Genomic DNA, 18,281 nt, shown 5'->3' on the forward strand with positions numbered 1-18,281 from the left:
TTATCACAATTTCACCATCTAGTTAAGCACATTAACCCTAACTCCTTCAAAAAGATGTGATTGGTGATAAGATGACTTTCTCAGACCACATTGCTAAAACGGCCCGTTCCTGCAGATTTGCTTTATTCAGCATTAGGATAATTAAGCCCTTTCTTTCAGAACATGCAACACAACTCCTTATTCAAGCTCTTGTTCTGTCCAGGCTGAACTATTGCAATGCTCTATTGGCAGGTCCTCCAACCAGTTCTATCTCTACAATTAATCCAGAATGCGCCTTCAAGATTAGTCTTTAACCACTTCAGCTGTTATTTTGATTTTTTGAGAATTAGGCATATGCAATATTGGACCCACCGGTGGGTCCCCAGAGTTGATGTGGTTAATGAGCTAAAAAAGAATGCATTTCACACCTGTGTTCACCAGCTTGCTCTGCATCCCTGTACCTAAAGTAACTACCTATGTGCCCTCTAGAAGCTCACTTTCTGCAAGTGAAAGCTGCATTAAAGTGCCATCCCGAAGATGCAAAAAAAAATCACTTTCACAGACTTTTTAAATCACCATGTTGAAAGATTAAAGATCATTCATTTCCAGTCATTGAAGTCCTAAAACATCATAAAACAACTTGAAAGATGCAGGCAGTTCTAGTACAACATCCTTTAGGCAAAATCCAACAGAAAGGATGCATCCATGAGGTGTAAATGTACAAGATGCTTCTTCAGTCTCGCTTTTCAAAGATTTAGTTAACACAGGGAAACATTTTCACTGCTTTTACTGCACCAAAACCACCCTGTTTTGTGGGCTGGTATATCTCTAGGTATTGGTCTTGGCTCATCACATGTGATGCCTGAATTCACATGTGAGAGGATAGTGACCTTTAATTTTCTCCCCTTCTCCACAGTCTAAACTGGTGATACTTTGAGATTTGTTTTAATTTATGTATCTATTTTTGGTAACATGCTATTTCGAAAGTATACAGTGAAGTAACTTTGAAACTACATGTCAATTTATTCTAGTTCTAACCTTAATCTAACAGTCTACTTATTCTGAATCCTGCCTTATTGTTGTGGCTTACAAGCCAGCTGTGAAATACTCCAAGATCCATGTAATGTGAAGACCTACCCTGTTTTTCTTTTTGCCGCTTGTCATGGTAAGTGATTGTTCTTGTGGAACTGATGAAACAAGCTGTTCACTCCATTTTTGAGTTTTTCAGAATGACTGCAGTCACACACAGCTGATTTCAGCCCTGAGCCAATGGGTGGATTTCACTCTGGGGAAGTCAAGTTTGAGCTTTGCAATCATAACCTTATTTGGCCTGTCAAAACTAAACCCCACCAGTAGTTCTTCAAGGCACCTATATGCTCTTTTAATTCAACCAAATGTAAAATCCTCACTGTTTTATTTTCTGTGATATGTGCTCTATGGTCTCTAGAGATTTGAGTGTTGCATGTGTTTCATTCAGGGGCTTCATCACAGAAGTTTTAAATATTTTGCACTGGTGTATGCAGTCCTAAAATAATTCACTGTGTCATGGGCTACATTTGCATTGATTTCTGTTTCTTTTAGAACGTGTTTCTGTTTCCTGATGTGTAATTTTACACACATGGATTTGTTTTCTAATCTTACTTCATAGTGTTATCACATGATCACATAACGAGAATGCAGAAAACAGATTTGTCTTTGCAATTAATATATAAATAAATAAAATATGGCATTGCATTTGTATCCAGATCCTTAACTCAGTACCGTGTTGAAGCACCTTTGACAACGATTACAGCTGAAGTCTTTTTGGGTATGATGTGATAAGAATTGCCTGCCTGGATTTGGGGATTTTCTGGCATTCTTTTTTGCAGATCCTCTCTCGCTCTGTCAAGTTGAACAGGGAACCCTTGATGGACAGATGTCTTCAAGTCCAGTCCTTGCTTTACTGTTGGGATTTTCTGTAGGTGGCAGGTGGTTTGTCTGGACATGATGCTGATGCTCATCAGACCATGGGTTGGTCCCTTTTTAAAAGAGGAATGGTGGATTTGATTTATTTTTTATTTTGTTGGATTACTTTTTCTTTAATATACTGGTAAGGCACCTGCACTTTTAACGTCTGCACGAAATCCAAGTGCACCCTGGTCATTGGTTGCATGCACCCATGCATGGTGCTGGTCTATTTATAAATTAATATGCATATATTTTCTAAATTATGAATGCTGCATTCAATTATGTGAACAAACAGTAGGCTTTTTTTTTTTTTTTGATTGTGCAAATCAAGTTTTTTGCACTGGTCAAGGTGTGAATAAAAATACAGAAAATAGTATCAGACTGTCTCCTTTATTTCTCATTAATAAACAACTGATTTTCTAATCAGTACAGTGTATTAAATAATGAATAAACAGGGTATTTCATATATCACATGTTATCCTTCAGGCTCATTGCTGGTGTATTCAGCCAACCATTTTGTTTACTTTGCATTTTTTACTTGCAACATTGCATATGTACTTGTGACACTGAAGTGCCTCTTAAAGGGACAGCTCACTCAAAAGTGACAATTCTGTCATTGCTCACTCATCCTTCAAAACTCAGGTGACCTTCATTCGTTTCTGAAACACTAATGAAAACATTTTTAATGGAATCTGAGAGATTTCTGTCTTTCCATTGAAAGTCCATGCAAACAAAATCCTGATACTCCAAAAAGTTTGTAAAAGTGATCCAGTAATAAAGAAATGGATCAAGCAGTTCAATCCAAGTCTCCTGACTTCTCTGAGATGTTGTTGACCATATTCAATGAGCTGTATGTATGTTCATTGAATAAAAGCCTACATTAATTCTTGGATTGAACGTTTGATTCATATGAATTACGTTAAACTGCTTTGTCTTTATGAATTTTCTGACATGTCAGTGTTTTGGATACACATGCTTTCAACAGAGGGACAGGTTTCATAAAAAATATCTTCATCTGTGTTTACAAGAAGAACAAAAAATCTTCTAGATTTGTAATGACATGGCATATTTTTGGGTCGGGTGGACTATCCCTGTTAGTAGATTTAATTCTAAAACTCCTTACTCTTAAAATTATAAAAGTTTCATAAATTTTATGACTCATCTTAATGTAAAGGAAGATATATTTTAATGCACAGCCAAGATAAAGTACAAAAATATTACATATGCAGGGTAGAGAAAAAAATAAAGAACTGGATGTATGTGCAAGTATTTTTACGTTTAAAATGTGAGTAAACTGTTTATTGACAAAGTCTGTTGTGACGTTTGTAAAGGGAGTTATTTAATAGTTAAAGTTTGAGATAAGTTTAATAGTTAAAATGTGTTATTCAGTTAAGTTTAATAGTTCAAATGTGTTCTTCAGTTAAGTTTAATAGTTAAAATGTGTTCTTCAGTTAAGGTTAATGGTTACAGTGTGTTAGTGAGGTAAGTTTAACGCTTAGAGAGGTGAGGGGATTGGTTGTGAGGGTCTGATCCTGTCGCTTGACTCGCTCCGCCCTGAGATCAGACAGGAAGTGAATGGAGACAGACTGAGAACAGGCCAGAGTTTCAAACACACTCTTTGATGAAATAAACTCATGAGATATCAGCTGAGCACTACAGAACACAGCACAGCACCGGAAGAAACTGACGGGAGTAGAGGAGATGGACGCTTGACTCTTCAAAACTAGTTTAACTAGCTCTACACGCGAGGAGAAACGTGGTGAGTGTCTCTCATTGAGTGTTTGTTACACGCAATAGCGTTTCGTTTGATGTCGTGTTCAGGAGTGTTGACGCGTGAGATCGGCGGATGTGATCTGATGACGTGTTATTGTATTGTAACGGATGAGACTCATCATCACTCTCATCCTGCGACTGTTACAGGCCCAGCTCAACTTTAGCACAGTACTTCAGACAGCAATACTAACAGTATGCCGGTTTTTTTTCCTTGAAAGATTCACTAATATAAAACACCATGATAAATGCATGTTTTTTTGGACAGTTAAACAAGTATCCAGCCAGCTGTCCGGGACAATGGTCACTTGTACAGTTAGCAAACTTTATTGGAAAGCCACTGACTGATCCCCTTCCTCAAATACAATGGCAGCTCTATATTCTCATTCTATACCCTCTAAAAAAACTATATATACAGTAAAATGTTTCAACTTTTTATATGAAGTGAAAACTTTGGTTACACTTTATTTTAAGGTGTCCTTATTACAGTGTGATTATATATTTAGTACTGAGTAAAATTAACTACAGGTGGGCTACTTACTATGTGGTTAGGATTGGGGTTCGTCTTAGGGTTACTTGCATGCAATTACACATCATTTATTATTATTATAATAGTAAGTACATGTAATGTGTGTAACATGTTGTTGTTTTCTCTATAGAATTAGACATTTTCAAAACAGTGTTTAGAAAGCATAATGAAACACAATAATGTAATTTATTATTTGATAAACTTTGTTGGGGCTCCCCAGACTCCAGTTTAAGAAAAGCCCTAAATGTGTTATACAGCAGTTGAGAAGCGTGTCACGAGGTCCAGCTGTTTGCTGCAGGTGATGGCGCAGGAGAGCGCGGTGCAGTACGAGCCGGTGGCGGAGATCGGCGGTGGGGCGTACGGGACCGTCTACAAGGCTCGAGATCGAGACAGCGGGCAGTTTGTGGCTCTGAAGAGTGTGAGAGTGCAGACCAATCAGGACGGCCTCCCTGTGTCCACGGTGCGAGAGGTGGCTCTGCTCAAACGACTCGAGCAGTTCGACCATCCCAACATCGTCAGGTACCGAAACACACACACACACACCAACTTTTAACAGGAACCACATTCGGATTCACATTTTACTATGGCTTCAGTCAAATTACTGTGATGTTAACAATAAATCCAGAGTGGATTATATTTTATTTCACATCAGGTTTTGCTTCTGCCTCAGACGAGTACTGAATGGTACCTTATTTCCTTCATCATTATTTGATGATGCTCTCTCTCGTGAAACCAGCACAGAAGTGACTAAAACTGTAATTCATCGACGGGCCACTGGCTCCAAAAGGGGGTCAGTCCCACAGACTCCCCATGTTAAATGTTAGTTTTGGTCTATATAGCTCATTTTGGCCTACATGACAACTGAGGGGGAATATTTTTTTTATAACTCATCCGTTTAAATTATATTAAACCTTAAAGTTCAGCATAATTATGGGCGTGGCCGCTTGAGTGACAGGTCATTGGATATTACATCACCAATACAAACCAACCAGATTTATAATATTATAGCCTAAATGTTTTGTTTTTTGGGGGGGTAGGGGTGGTGTACCTTAAATATAAAATAAATTCCCTGTTGTCTGCATAAAACAGGCACATTTGATTTGTGTGTGTTCAGGCTGATGGACGTGTGCGCCACACTGAGAACAGACCAGGAAACTAAAGTGACTCTAGTGTTTGAACACGTGGATCAGGACCTCAGGACGTATCTGGAGAAAGTGCCGGCACCCGGACTGCCCATCGACCGGATCAGAGTAAGATCACCAACATGTTCACAGCTCTGTGGAGATTTTCTGAGGATCGGAGTCGTTTGACAGAGCGGCGAACACTATGAGAGGAGGAAAAAGGAATTCAATACCAGTCCAGATGTTTATTGTGTCAGACTTCATCTGAAGCTTCATGTAGTAACACACTGGCATAAATATAGTCCAAATGTTTGTTTGCGGTTCAGTGATTTAATAAGTTAAATACACAGTAAAGGAAGTTCAGGCTCAAACCAAACGCTTTCAAAAGAGTTTTCAGACTGAGACAAGACTTCCGTCCACTAGTTTAGATGCTCCAAACCTCTTTTTTCCAGCCTTGTGGTGTCAAATATTTACTGGATGTTTCCCTTGAAAAGATGTAATGCTCTAACTGTCCAGGGGTGCGTTTCCCAAAAGCATCATGAGCTAACTATGGCCTCAATTGTCCTTGAACTCTATTGGTACAGGATTTGATGCAGCAGTTGCTGTGTGGTCTGGCGTTCTTGCACTCGAATCGAGTTCTCCATCGGGACCTGAAGCCGGAGAACATCCTGGTGACCAGCAGAGGGCAGGTGAAGCTGGCTGACTTCGGGCTGGCGCGCATCTACAGCTGCCACATGGCGCTCACACCGGTGGTGAGAAGGAAATGCTTGCTCTGGAGTCCTGAGCGCCGATCGCACTGCAGTGAAACACATCTGATGCTGTCCTCTCTCGCTGCTCAGGTGGTGACGCTGTGGTATCGCTCTCCTGAGGTGCTGCTCCAGACCTCTTACGCCACGCCGCTGGACATCTGGAGCACCGGCTGCATCTTCGCTGAGATGTTCAGACGCAAGTGAGTCCGACAGCGATGCTCATAAAGGGCTGTGTGTGCAGTTTATAGTTAATGAGGCTGAAAGCATCTTCCAGGTGGCTGTGAATTACTACTGAGTGTCCTATTAGTGCTCATCAAAATTAGGCTTTTCTTTTTTTTAAAAAGCCCTCAGAGATTAAATGATGAACCTTTTCATAAGAATTCGCTTGATTAATGAACCAAATTCATTATTCATATTCACTTATTTAGAACAGTTTTAGGTTATTTATTTATTTAAATATACTATCATTGTATCAGCTAAATTCAGTATCAGTCGACCTGTAATTCTTATACAGTAGTATATTAGTGCGAACCAATGTCAGTATATTAATTAAAACATGTCTTGAATATTTAAAACTTTTGCAGTTGAATGCAGCCCGTTGAATAAGTAAAAGAATCTGAAATATATGATTTATATTGAGATTTATGGGTTTGTTCTGTATGGACAGATACATTTACATTTATCAGACGCTTTTATCCATAGCTATAACATTCATCAGAAAGCCAACAATATTTGTAATATACAATGGCCGATTATATACTACTCGGCAGTATATCATATTTCTGAGCCGCTTTCAATGTGTCTCATCCACTCAGAACGAAAGTTTTTATTAACCATTGATTAATGGCTCTATATTCCCATCAGGTCTGTTGATTAGCTTATTATTGATTCAGTGTTCATTAATGATTGTAATGTGACATCTCATCTTTCAGACCTCTCTTCTGTGGAGATTCAGAGGTGGACCAACTGGCCAAGATCTTTGCGTACGTAAAAACACACACGATCACGTTTGAGAGAGCAGCACAGTACATGTCATGGCAGATCATCATCGTTAACAAACATCTCTCATTACATTACGTCTGCGAGCACTTTGAGCCTGAACCACTGAGTCGACATAAAGCTCATAGAGACAGTCAGAATATCACATGAGACTCTTGTCCAGTGAGTGCGTATTTAATTTCTTTGTTAAATCAGTGTGTGATTAACACTGGTGTTGACTGACAGGGTGATCGGCCTGCCGGCTGAAGACGAGTGGCCCACTGATGTCACTCTGTCCCGGCAGAACTTCAGCCCTCAAACCACTCAGCCAATCACAGACTGCGTTCCTGAGATCAACGAGAAGGGGGCGGAGCTCTTATTGGTGCGTTTACATTCACGGTCACTTCACATACAGCTACAATTTTACCAGAGTAAAAAAAAAAAAAAAAAAAACCGGTAAAGGAGCTGTAAAACTGTTAAAAGCTAGATTATTTTTATGGGTCAAAGAAATTGAATATATTCTCAGATTCTCACTTAAAATATCTTTTGAATCTGGGTTAATAATAATATCATTGTCCATAAAAATGTTTTATTATTTAAAATAAATGAACTGAACTGGAAAAAAAAACTATATATATAATTATCTCAGCTAGTTTCCAGTTTGATTGTAACCATATATCTTTACTACAAATAATAAGAAACTAAATGACTAAAACATTGAAATTAAGATTAAAATATCAAAATATAATAGTCAAAAACTATAGTAGTATAAGAGGTTGTGTTAGACTTTAACATTGTCCATCATTTTGACAGACAGGGATGTAAAAAATCTGTCATAATCTATTATTACCCGTCTGTAGTAAGTTCGTGTGGGCAAGGAAGAGGACAAAGGGGTCGGCTGGACTGCTGACGTATTTATTTAACAGAAAAATAACTTAAACTTTCCAAACACCAAATGGTGACTTCTATTCTGACACGTTGTCACAGCACTTTCGATTTACTCCTTCCGGTTTCCGTTTCCGGTTCGCGTCAGCAGTCTGTCTCTCTCTCACTTGCTTCCGTCTCTCCTGGCGTTTTATACTCTCTCCACGCCAATTACTGGAACAAGAAACAGATGATGATAATTTCTGCCCAAACCACTCACTTACCGCTCGTCTCCTGATTCTCTCTCCCGCTGCAGACTTCGCTAAACCACGCCCCCCCTGCCACATACCCCCACCCCCGACTCAGGCCAGTGAGCCATCCCCATGAACTCCCATCCCAGGAGATAATGGCGGAGGGTGAGGACGGCCCATCTGATGGCAAGGCACTCTTTCTCTATGGTGCTGTACTTAGCTTCTCTCTTTGAGAGCTTCCGGCTAATGTACAGCACCGGCCGTTCCTCCCCCTCTATCTCCTGGGACAGGACTGCCCCCAGCCCCCTGTCCGACGCGTCTGTCTGCAACAGAAAAGGGAGAGAAAAATCAGGAGAGTGTAACAACGGCCCGCCACATAGAGCAGCCTTGACCTGGGTAAAGGCCTGCTGACACGGCTCCGTCCATTGGACCGTATCTGGCACCTCCTTTTTAGTAAGGTCAGTCAAAGGGCTGGTGAGGTCCGAATAATTAGGAATAAACCGTCTATAATATCCCGCCAGCCCCAAGAACTGCCTTACCTCCTTTTTGGTCTTGGGACGTGGGCATGTCGCAATAGCGGCTGTCTTATCAATTTGGGGACGCACCTGTCCATGCCCCAAGTGGAAGCCCAGATACCTTACCTCCACACGCCCAATCGCACACTTCTTTGGGTTGGCCGTGAGCCCCGCTCCCCTCAGCGACCTCAGGACAGCCCTCAGATGCTGCATATGCCGCTGCCAATCATTACTAAATATAATGATATCATCCAGGTAGGCAGCCGCATATGCAGCATGGGGCCGCAGAATCTTATCCATGAGGCGCTGAAAGGTAGCAGGTGCCCCGAACAAGCCAAACGGAAGGGTAACAAATTGGTGTAAACCAAACGGCGTTGTGAAAGCTGTTTTTTCTCTGGATAATGGAGACAGGGGGATCTGCCAATAGCCCCTTGTTAAGTCCAATGTCGAATAAAAACAAGCCGTGCCTACCCGATCAAGCAACTCGTCAACCCGCGGCATTGGATATGCGTCGAATTTCGACACAGCATTCACCTTGCGATAATCCACACAGAACCGGACTGAGCCGTCCTTTTTCGGAACTAAAACTATCGGGCTCGCCCAGTTACTGTTGGATTCTTCTATTACCCCCATGTCAAGCATAGCGCCTAATTCAGCCTGAACTACTTTTTTCTTGTGCTCAGGTAAGCGATATGGCCGGCTGCGAACTACCACGCCCGGCTCGGTCTCGATATGGTGCTGAATCAGGTTAGTACGGCCCTGTAGGGGCGAGAAGACGTCGGCAAACTCTGCCTGTAATTTCGTTAAATCAGTGAGTTGGGACGGCGAGAGGTGATCTCCACCTGGAGCCAGGGCGAGAGATTGTGGTTTGATATTCGCCTCTCTGGACCGAGATCATCCTCCCCCCCCAATCACCGTTGCCAACATCACTGATTCTGCCTCATTCCATTTTTTAAGGAGGTTGAGGTGGTAGATCTGACAGGACCCGTTCCTATCGGAGCGTATTACCTCATAATCGAGATCTCCGACTTGTCGTGCGACCTCAAACGGTCCCTGCCACTTAGCCATTAATTTAGAGCTCGACGTTGGGAGTAATACAAGTACTTTCTCTCCCGGTGCAAATTTGCGTAACCTAGTTCCCCTGTTATACAGCTGGCTCTGGCGGTCCTGGGCTTGTAACAAATTCTCCATTGATAGCCACCCCAATGTGTGGAGTTTTGTTCTCAAGTCCAGCACATATTGAATTTCGTTTTTGCCCTGAGATGGCCCCTCCTCCCAAGTTTCTCTCAGTACGTCGAGCACCCCCCGGGGCTGGCGCCCATAGAGAAGCTCGAAGGGGGAAAACCCCGTGGAGGCTTGTGGGACCTCTCGCACAGCGAATAACAAGGGCTCTAGCCACCTATCCCAATTTTTGGCGTCTTCGTGAACGAACTTACGGATAATGGATTTAAGAGTGCGATTAAATCGTTCGACCAGGCCGTCGGTTTGTGGGTGATAGACGCTAGTTCGAATCGATTTAATGCCCAACAATCCGTACAGTTCGCGTAGCGTACGTGACATAAACGCCGTGCCCTGATCGGTGAGGATTTCTTTTGGAACCCCCACCCGGGAGATAAGACGAAACAGGGCATCCGCAACACTTTTAGCGGAAATGTTGCGGAGGGCCACCGCTTCAGGATATCGTGTTGCATAATCAACTATGACTAATGCAAAGCGATGTCCTCGTGCCGATCGCTCTAATGGCCCGATGAGGTCCATTCCAATTCTTTCGAAGGGGACCTGCATTAAGGGAAGAGGGCGCAAAGGCGCTTTTGGGGCGGCCGGTGGGTTCACCAACTGACATTCCGGACAAGACGTGCACCACCTGCGCACGTTGTCATGAATGCCCGGCCAAAAGATACGGGTCATGAGGCGATTTAGTGTTGCGGCCTGTCCCAAATGGCCCGCCATAGGATTAGAATAAGCCGCATGGAAAAGCATTTCCCTGCAGCCCTTTGGAATTAGCAACTGGGTTGTATTCACTTTTGTCCGAGCGTCTTGGGTCACTCGATACAACTGGTTTTTTAAAATGGCAAAATACGGATAGGAGAGCCGGAGGGCAGGTTGGAGAGACTGGCCATCGATGGCGCGGACCTGTTGAAACGCATGTTTTAGTGTCTCATCCTGAGACTGCTCCAGAGGAAAGTCATCATGCTCCGAGAGAATCAGTCTCTCGATTTCGTTCGGCACCTTAACCACGCGGCTTGTATCCAATGCCCCCGGTTGAATCAGGCTTTGATGGATTGAGGTTTGGTTGCATCCTGAATCCACCAAGGCCGGATATGTACCCCCCTTGATACTCACAGGTATTTGGTACTCGCCCCCCTGGGCGGGGCCCTGGGACTCACGAAGTGCCCTTGGTCAAAGGGACACGAGGAGGGCCGGGTGGATGAGACCTAGGGAGAGGGACAGGGCAAGAGAGAGAGGGGGGAGAGAGAGAAGGAGAGAGAGAGTTAGTAGCTGGGGGTGCACCGACCCCTGGGCACGCCACCATGTGGTCCTCCGCCAGATGGATGGCGTCTTTTTGGGAAGCCGAGCGATGAACTGCTCCAGCACCACCAGGTCGACGACATGCTCCACGTCGCTTCCCTCGGCTAGTAGCCACTTGCGGCAGGAGTCCCGGAGCTGTTGGGCCATCGCGAAGGGCCGACCGGCCTCGCCCAAGTCCAGGGACCGGAAGCGCTGGCGATGTTGCTCTGGCGACCGGCCGACCTGCTGGATGATGGCCCTCTTCAGGTCGTTGAAGACCAAGAGGTTCGCCACCGGAAGTTGTTGGGCGGCCACCTGGGCCTCGCCGGAGAGCAGGGGAATGAGGCGCACCGGCCACTGCTCGCGGGGCCACCCGCAGGCCTCCACCGACTTCTCGAAAAGTTCCAGGAAGGCCTCCAGATCGTCCTGGGCCCCCATCTTGTGAAGTGGCAGGTGGAAGGGGGCGGCCCGGCGGCCTCGGCGTGAACCTCCCGATCAATCCAGCTCCAGAACCTCTCGCGGTCCTCCTGCTGGGCCTGAACGATGGCATGGAATCGTCTCTCCTGATCGGTCCTCAGGTCCAGCAGGGCCTGGTGTTGTTCGCGGTGCAGGACCGCGAGGGAAGCGATGAAGTCCGCAAGCGGCGTGGAGGACGGGCTTTGCATGGCGGTGGCGGCGGTCCTTCTTCCTTCCCGGGTTTCGGCACCAGTGTAGTAAGTTCGTGTGGGCAAGGAAGAGGACAAAGGGGTCGGCTGGACTGCTGACGTATTTATTTAACAGAAAAATAACTTAAATTTTCCAAACACCAAATGGTGACTTCTATTCTGACACGTTGTCACAGCACTTTCGATTTACTCCTTCCGGTTTCCGTTTCCGGTTCGCGTCAGCAGTCCGTCTCTCTCTCACTTGCTTCCGTCTTCTCCTGGCGTTTTATACTCTCTCCACGCCAATTACTGGAACAAGAAACAGATGATGATAATTTCTGCCCAAACCACTCACTTATCGTGCATAATCCTTTACATCGCTTATAAAGATTTCTGCCTTGTTTAGTGATTATTATCCACATCGGATCAAGTTATTTCAATCACTCGCTGCTGACTAAGAGTGAGTTTTGAGCTCAACTTATTTTAAAAAGTCTTTAATACCGGTGTTAAAGCTGTTATCTTTCTGAAATGATCCGCGCTGACGCTCTCCAGATGCAGAGAAACTCTGCCTTTGTTCATAACCCCTCCTCTAGCCCCAGCTGGCCTGCTCTGGCCCAAGGTTTTCGCCAAAAAACCCTGGCCGTTGGCGCCGAGGAAGCCCCGACGAGGCACGATCAAGCCCCGGAAGTGACAGTGGAAACGCGACTGGCCCTGGCACGCACTAGCACGCCTGCTTTAAGCTCGACAGTGGAAATACACGGCTAGTATAATCTGTCACAGTGATAAACGGCCTTCAGAGTTTTCTGTCATTGATCAAAACAATTCCATAAATGACGGAAAAATGTTCAGTTAATGTGATCTCTGAGTAGTTTATAAAATAGTGATACTAAATAGCAATAATTTTAATGTTTGTTTTGACTGGGTTCTACACTTAATAACTAAACAAACTAAATGAACACCGTTTTGTTGACTCTCCTCTTCCTCTGTCTGAACAGGAAATGCTGACGTTTGACCCGTTGAAACGAATCTCTGCGCTGAATGCTTTGGAACATCCATTCTTTACCGAATGAGCGCTTTATTCAGTTTAAGGTCACAAACGCAGCCTGGACCATGAAGAGTGTTTTTCCACCATAGGGCTGTGATGATAAATTGATGCAGAATCGATTCTGAGTTTTCTGAATGCATCGCTATTCTCTCTGGAATCGGTTCTGAGCTTATATTTGAACAGCAGATGACGCTCTACTCTAGTTTTTGTCCGCACACTCAAATTCTTATGCTGAAAAGTGTTTGTGCATTCGGATAAGTCTGCAGTTTCACCTCGGCTCTGAGTGCTTTTATGATGCGAGATTAATGAAAACAGCCCATTGTGAACACCTTTGTAATCCACTTCAACCTTTTCAAATGTAATGAATGATTATTTTAGGTTCAAGTGTGTGTAAGGATTTGGAAACAAGCAGAGTACGGCTGTTTCTACCTGTAAATCATGCAGCGCCATCTGCTGTTCAAAATAAGATTTGACTCGAGAAAGAATCACTGTGCATTTGGGAAATCTCAGAATCGATTTCTTCCCCCAGCCCTATTCCACCACATACTTAAGGACTGAACAGTCAACCATACCTGTCTGTGTTTTTAATCATGTGCATCTGTGAGTGTTTTCAGTGTTGTATAGGATGAGTGTCATGGATTAAGTGTCATATTTCTCTGCCTTAACAGTGTATTGAGGGTCAGTGGAACATTATCATTTGCAGGTGCTATGATGCTGCATGTCATCTGGTGTGTGTGTGTGTGTGTGTGTGTGTGTGTGTGTGTGTGTGTGTGTGTGTGTGTGTGTGTGTGTGTGTGAGATTTACTGCATGTTTCCACCAGACAAAATAGATAAACCAGATAAAAGGCCCCTAAAACACAATGATTAGTGATCACAATCATGACACAAAACTGCCATTAGAATCAGAGAAGCCATTCATGACTTTTCAGATTCATTTGTAATAAAATGATTTTGTTTATAAATATGTGTGGACTTAATTTTTAAATTTAATCATACATTAACATCTAACTGTATAGATGTAATATGGTGATATAATAAAGCTGCTGAATTGAATGAAATATTTGTGGGTAGTTTATGTAGTTGACTTCACGTTTCTGTCGTATCATGTCTTATATTGCTGTCAGTCTCTGTGTGGGTGCTCCGGTCAGCGGATGGGTTTTACACCATCATGTTTTCTTATATGGAGTGTTGTGCTGCTGAAAGCCTAATCTTCCCTCCCAGGTCATCAGAGATAACTGTGTGTCTTAACAGATGTTGATGATTAATGTGTGCTGACTGCTCCCATCCTGTGCTTACATTCACATTTCTTCATTTGGTAGATGCTTTCATTCAAAGCCACCTGTATTCAGGGATTGCATCTCATAAGTTCTTGTGTTCCCTGAGAATCAAACCCATGACATCGGCGTTACTAATGCCAGGATGCTTCTGACGGCAAACAGACAGTCTTTCCCACAGAGGAAACGTTTCTGGCCAGACCTTTATTGCTCTAATAATGTCTTTAACAGTCGTGGAGACAGTCCCAGCAGAAAACCCACCACTGTTAACTCACTGTAATTAATCTAGCTATTGCATGAAAGCCATTATGTGTGTTGTTCTCGGCTGTTTGTAAAAGTCTACATTTTATTAAAATGTCATTTTATGTTGCATATAAGTTGCAATATGTTTTAAAAAAAAAGGAATATTTTTGTATTGACACCAAGTTATTTTGGAGTCAAGTCACAGCCTTTCTATTTAGTTCAGTCTTTTCTTGTTTGTACTGTATTCTCTGATATTCTTGTGTCATCATTTACTCACCCTCATGACATTCCAAAACCAAACTTTAGTTAATTTTGGAAACCAATGAAATTTTTTTAATGATACATAAGAAGTTTCTATCCTTCCATTGAAAGTATCCTGATCAAAGAAGGGCTCCGATGTGACTTCCCCATGGAATGTGATTTTTACTGTTGGGTCCCAGAAACCATAGCGGCGCCCCTGGGTCCATCCATGCTTGTACCTTTTGCATGCAGAAAATCAAGGTCCATTAAATGTCTGCATTGCTTTATGCATAGATACTTTTGGGACTGTGATGCCATGGCCTTGATTCATAACTACTAACAAGCCAGTCTGTTCCATACATGCCTTTGGGGATAGATGATGATGTCATGTGCTATATGGTCTCTTCCTCAAGAGGGCGCTCAATCTCCCTTTTGGACTGTATTATCTCGGGATGAGACAATGGATTTGAGACTGTAATATTATTAATCTTTCACTTAACATCATTTTTATGAATGTAAAAACAGAGTAGAACCAAGCCTTTTTGTATTACAGAATTTTGCACACACTCAAATTGTGGAAAGTCTCACTAATAATATACTGATAATTATTATTAATAATATGTTTGATGATGTGTTGTATTGTGTTATGAGGTGCCCACCCCCTTGGTAGTGTGACTGAGGTCATCATTTGGTGCTATGCCCCTTCCATAAACTTTTGTTTTTATGTACATAATCAGTTCATATCCTTATAATTGTATAAGAATGTTGCCTTATTTGCAAGCTCTTGTTATCAAGTCAAGTCAAGTCTGCTTTATTGTCAGTTCTTCCACATGTTCAGCACATACATACAGAGAGTTGAAATTGGATTACTCTCAAACTCTTGGTACATACAAATAACACTAATAGTAGAGCATAAAAATACAGATAGATACAGATTAAATATAAAATACAACTATACAAATAAGGGCATGTAAAAAAAGGAAAAAAATAAGTTAAATAAAGCAGCACAAGGCACATGGCAGAGGCAAACCAGTGATGTAAACAGTGCAGATAAAATGATTTAGTGCAAAAAAAGCTTATTCTGTCTGATTAAAGTGACAAAGGGCTCAAGAGCAGTTATTTTATTCAACTGACTGATGAAGTGATAGAAGGAAGTTAGTTCAATGGTGAATGAGGTAGTGACCAGACCAATGCTGCACAAAGTGACTGGTGTATGTCATTGTATGTCAGTGGGGGGTGGTAATGGGGGGAAGGACCTGTGGATGTGGGATCTGGGGGGGGGGGGGGGTGGATGAAGCTGTCCTTCGGCAGGACGCATTGCAGGCTCCATACCACACAGGGATGCAGCTCGTCAGGATGCTCTCAATTGTGCCTCTGTAGAAGGTGTACATGATGGGGGCCGGGGCTCTGGCTCTCCTCAGTTTGAGGAGGAAGTAAAGATACTGTTGTGATTTCTAGGCCAGTGCTGCTGTGTTTTCAGTCCAGGAGAGGTCCTCTGTGATGTGCCACCCAGGAACTTGGTGCTGCTCACTCTCTCCACAGTCGCACTGTTGATGGTCAGAGGAACGTGCTGAGTGTGTGCTCTCCTAAAGTCAACATCAATCTCCTTCGTCTTCTCCACGTTCAGAGAGAGACTGTTGTCACAGCACCATCCGGCCAGGCAATTCACCTCTCTTTTATTTTTTTTTGTTTGTACCAGTTGTGGCCTGTTTGAAAAAGTTTAATTTTTATGTTCGTTCATTTTTATTTATTTGTGCTATTTACACAATATTTACGTTTTTTCAAGTTTGTAAGTGTCCTGGTACAGAAACCGAATAATTAAATGTAAAATAGCACTGGATAGTCTTCAATGTAAAAATGCAATATACAATCAAACCAAAATTTATTCAGACACCTTATTTACCTACACCCCATTACAGTTTATTTGCCATCGCTTGTTAAATGGTTATAAAATACGACAAGAACTTAGAACAAGAACTGTGTCAGAACAAAATCGTCTTGATAGTGTCATAACTTTGATATAAATGTATGTAATGGATTACAATCAACCAAAACTACAGACAACTGTTATTATGACAATATTTACACTACTATCAATAATCTGTTGAACAATTACCAAGCAATGCTTAATTTTGTTCAGTCTGTGGTTTGAAAAGGTTGCATTAGCAATTCAGAAAAATAAATAAAAATAAAATAAGCAATACATGGTGCTATATAAGGTGCTGAATAATTTTTGTCCAGATTTTATGAATGGATGGTAATACAATTTTTATCAATTTCACTAGTAGTTTACTGTATAAAGATTCTTTGGGTATATTATGTCACAGTTCGCTTAATTTTGCTATACTCACTTACAGTAAATGTATTATAGTGTCCTACCTACTAATAAAATATATACAGTATATATCAAAAATTATATCTAGTGTCTGAATAATTTTTGGTTTGACAGTGCATTCTTGTTAAAACTACAAAGTAATTCAGTCAAGAGCAGTGAGTGATTTTCTTTCTCTCATTTTCTTGGATTAACATTACAGCAGCCAGTAGCTAAATTAGGCACGGTCACTTTAAGAGACGATGAACGCATCCAATATAATACACATCACAATTTTTTCACATCTTTTTGTTTGTTCAAACTGCGATTTGTATTTGTTCGTTCAGGTGCAGGAGAAAGTTCGAGGAGAACTTCGCAGAAGAAAGCTTGGTTCAGTGTCGCTGTCCGTGATACACGGCTCTCTCTCAGCGTGCGCACCGAGCACAACGCGAGAGTAACAGCTACTCTGTTATGCTTTTTCGCTACTTGTGTTTGGATGCTTTAATGTTTACATTGACAAGTGGCAAGGCATAAAAACACGAAAGGCATGAAAAAGCTTTCTTGACGATGCGCAGCAGTGGCCCGTGAACTGTCCTGAGCATCTTTTTAGGCTGGCCTGAGCCAGTCGTTTGAGATCGTTGGGGCCCCCCCCTCAGCCGTGGGCCCCTCAGCTGTCAGCACCTTTCACCCCACTTGCGACGGCCCTGGTGCTGGATGTGTTGCTGCCATTGCTGTTGAGGGATGAAAGTGTTGAATGCTGAACTGAGTAAGATGCAGCGATGTACTAAGATGGAGGGGTAACAAATAAATATAAGGATATTGCACGTCTTTATTGCATAAGTGGGGAACATTTAGCTGTTCATGAGGTAGATTGCCTGGGGGAAGAAACTGTGCCTTGCTGTTCTGGTATTTGCGGCTCTGAGGCGCCGGCCAGATGGCAAAAGTTCAAAGATGGGGTAACTTGGATGTGAGGGATCCAGAGTGATTTTCTGAGCCCTTTTCCTCACTCTGGATGTATAGAGTTCTTGAAGGGTGGGCAGGGGAGCACCAATAATCCTTTCAGCAGTCCGAACAGTTCTCTGTAGTCTTCTGATGTCTGTTTGTAGTTAGGGTGAATCGCATAGTTGAATTCCTGTTGTATGCTGTAGATTAAAGCATCTGCTAAATTAATAAATGCAAATCAAGTCAATTATTATTAAGAGTTTTTAATAATAAGTTCCAAATGGCCCACAACAGCACATCCCTGACCCCTGCTAGTTAATACATTAAAGATTGTTATTATTTTCTTGCCTATTGTAGCTATACTACTTGTT

At 42.5% G+C, this 18,281-nt stretch overlaps 1 protein-coding gene across 1 annotated transcript; it reads left to right on the plus strand.

The window, feature by feature from the left end:
- Positions 1-3,448: 3,448 nt before the first annotated feature.
- cdk4 (cyclin dependent kinase 4) lies at positions 3,449-13,156 on the plus strand. Its single transcript, XM_059537472.1, has 8 exons — positions 3,449-3,685; positions 4,524-4,744; positions 5,340-5,475; positions 5,931-6,098; positions 6,186-6,295; positions 7,028-7,078; positions 7,320-7,455; positions 12,851-13,156. The coding sequence occupies exons 2-8, from the start codon at positions 4,527-4,529 to the stop codon at positions 12,923-12,925; spliced, it is 894 nt and encodes a 297-aa protein (XP_059393455.1). The 5' UTR covers positions 3,449-3,685; positions 4,524-4,526; the 3' UTR covers positions 12,926-13,156.
- The last annotated feature ends 5,125 nt before the right edge of the window (positions 13,157-18,281 follow it).

This window comes from Carassius carassius, chromosome 44 (assembly GCF_963082965.1).
Source record: "Carassius carassius chromosome 44, fCarCar2.1, whole genome shotgun sequence".
NCBI classification, from domain to species: domain Eukaryota; kingdom Metazoa; phylum Chordata; class Actinopteri; order Cypriniformes; family Cyprinidae; genus Carassius; species Carassius carassius.

What these genes read in the sequence shown, in the direction of transcription:
- cdk4 (XM_059537472.1), top strand. Translation starts at nt 4,527, where the DNA reads ATGGCGCAGGAGAGCGCGGTGCAGTACGAGCCGGTGGCGGAGATCGGC. An exon ending in GACCATCCCAACATCGTCAG is followed by an intron (nt 4,745 to 5,339) that starts GTACCGAAACAC and finishes GTGTGTGTTCAG; the next exon opens with GCTGATGGACGTGTGCGCCA. An exon ending in CAACTGGCCAAGATCTTTGC is followed by an intron (nt 7,079 to 7,319) that starts GTACGTAAAAAC and finishes GTTGACTGACAG; the next exon opens with GGTGATCGGCCTGCCGGCTG.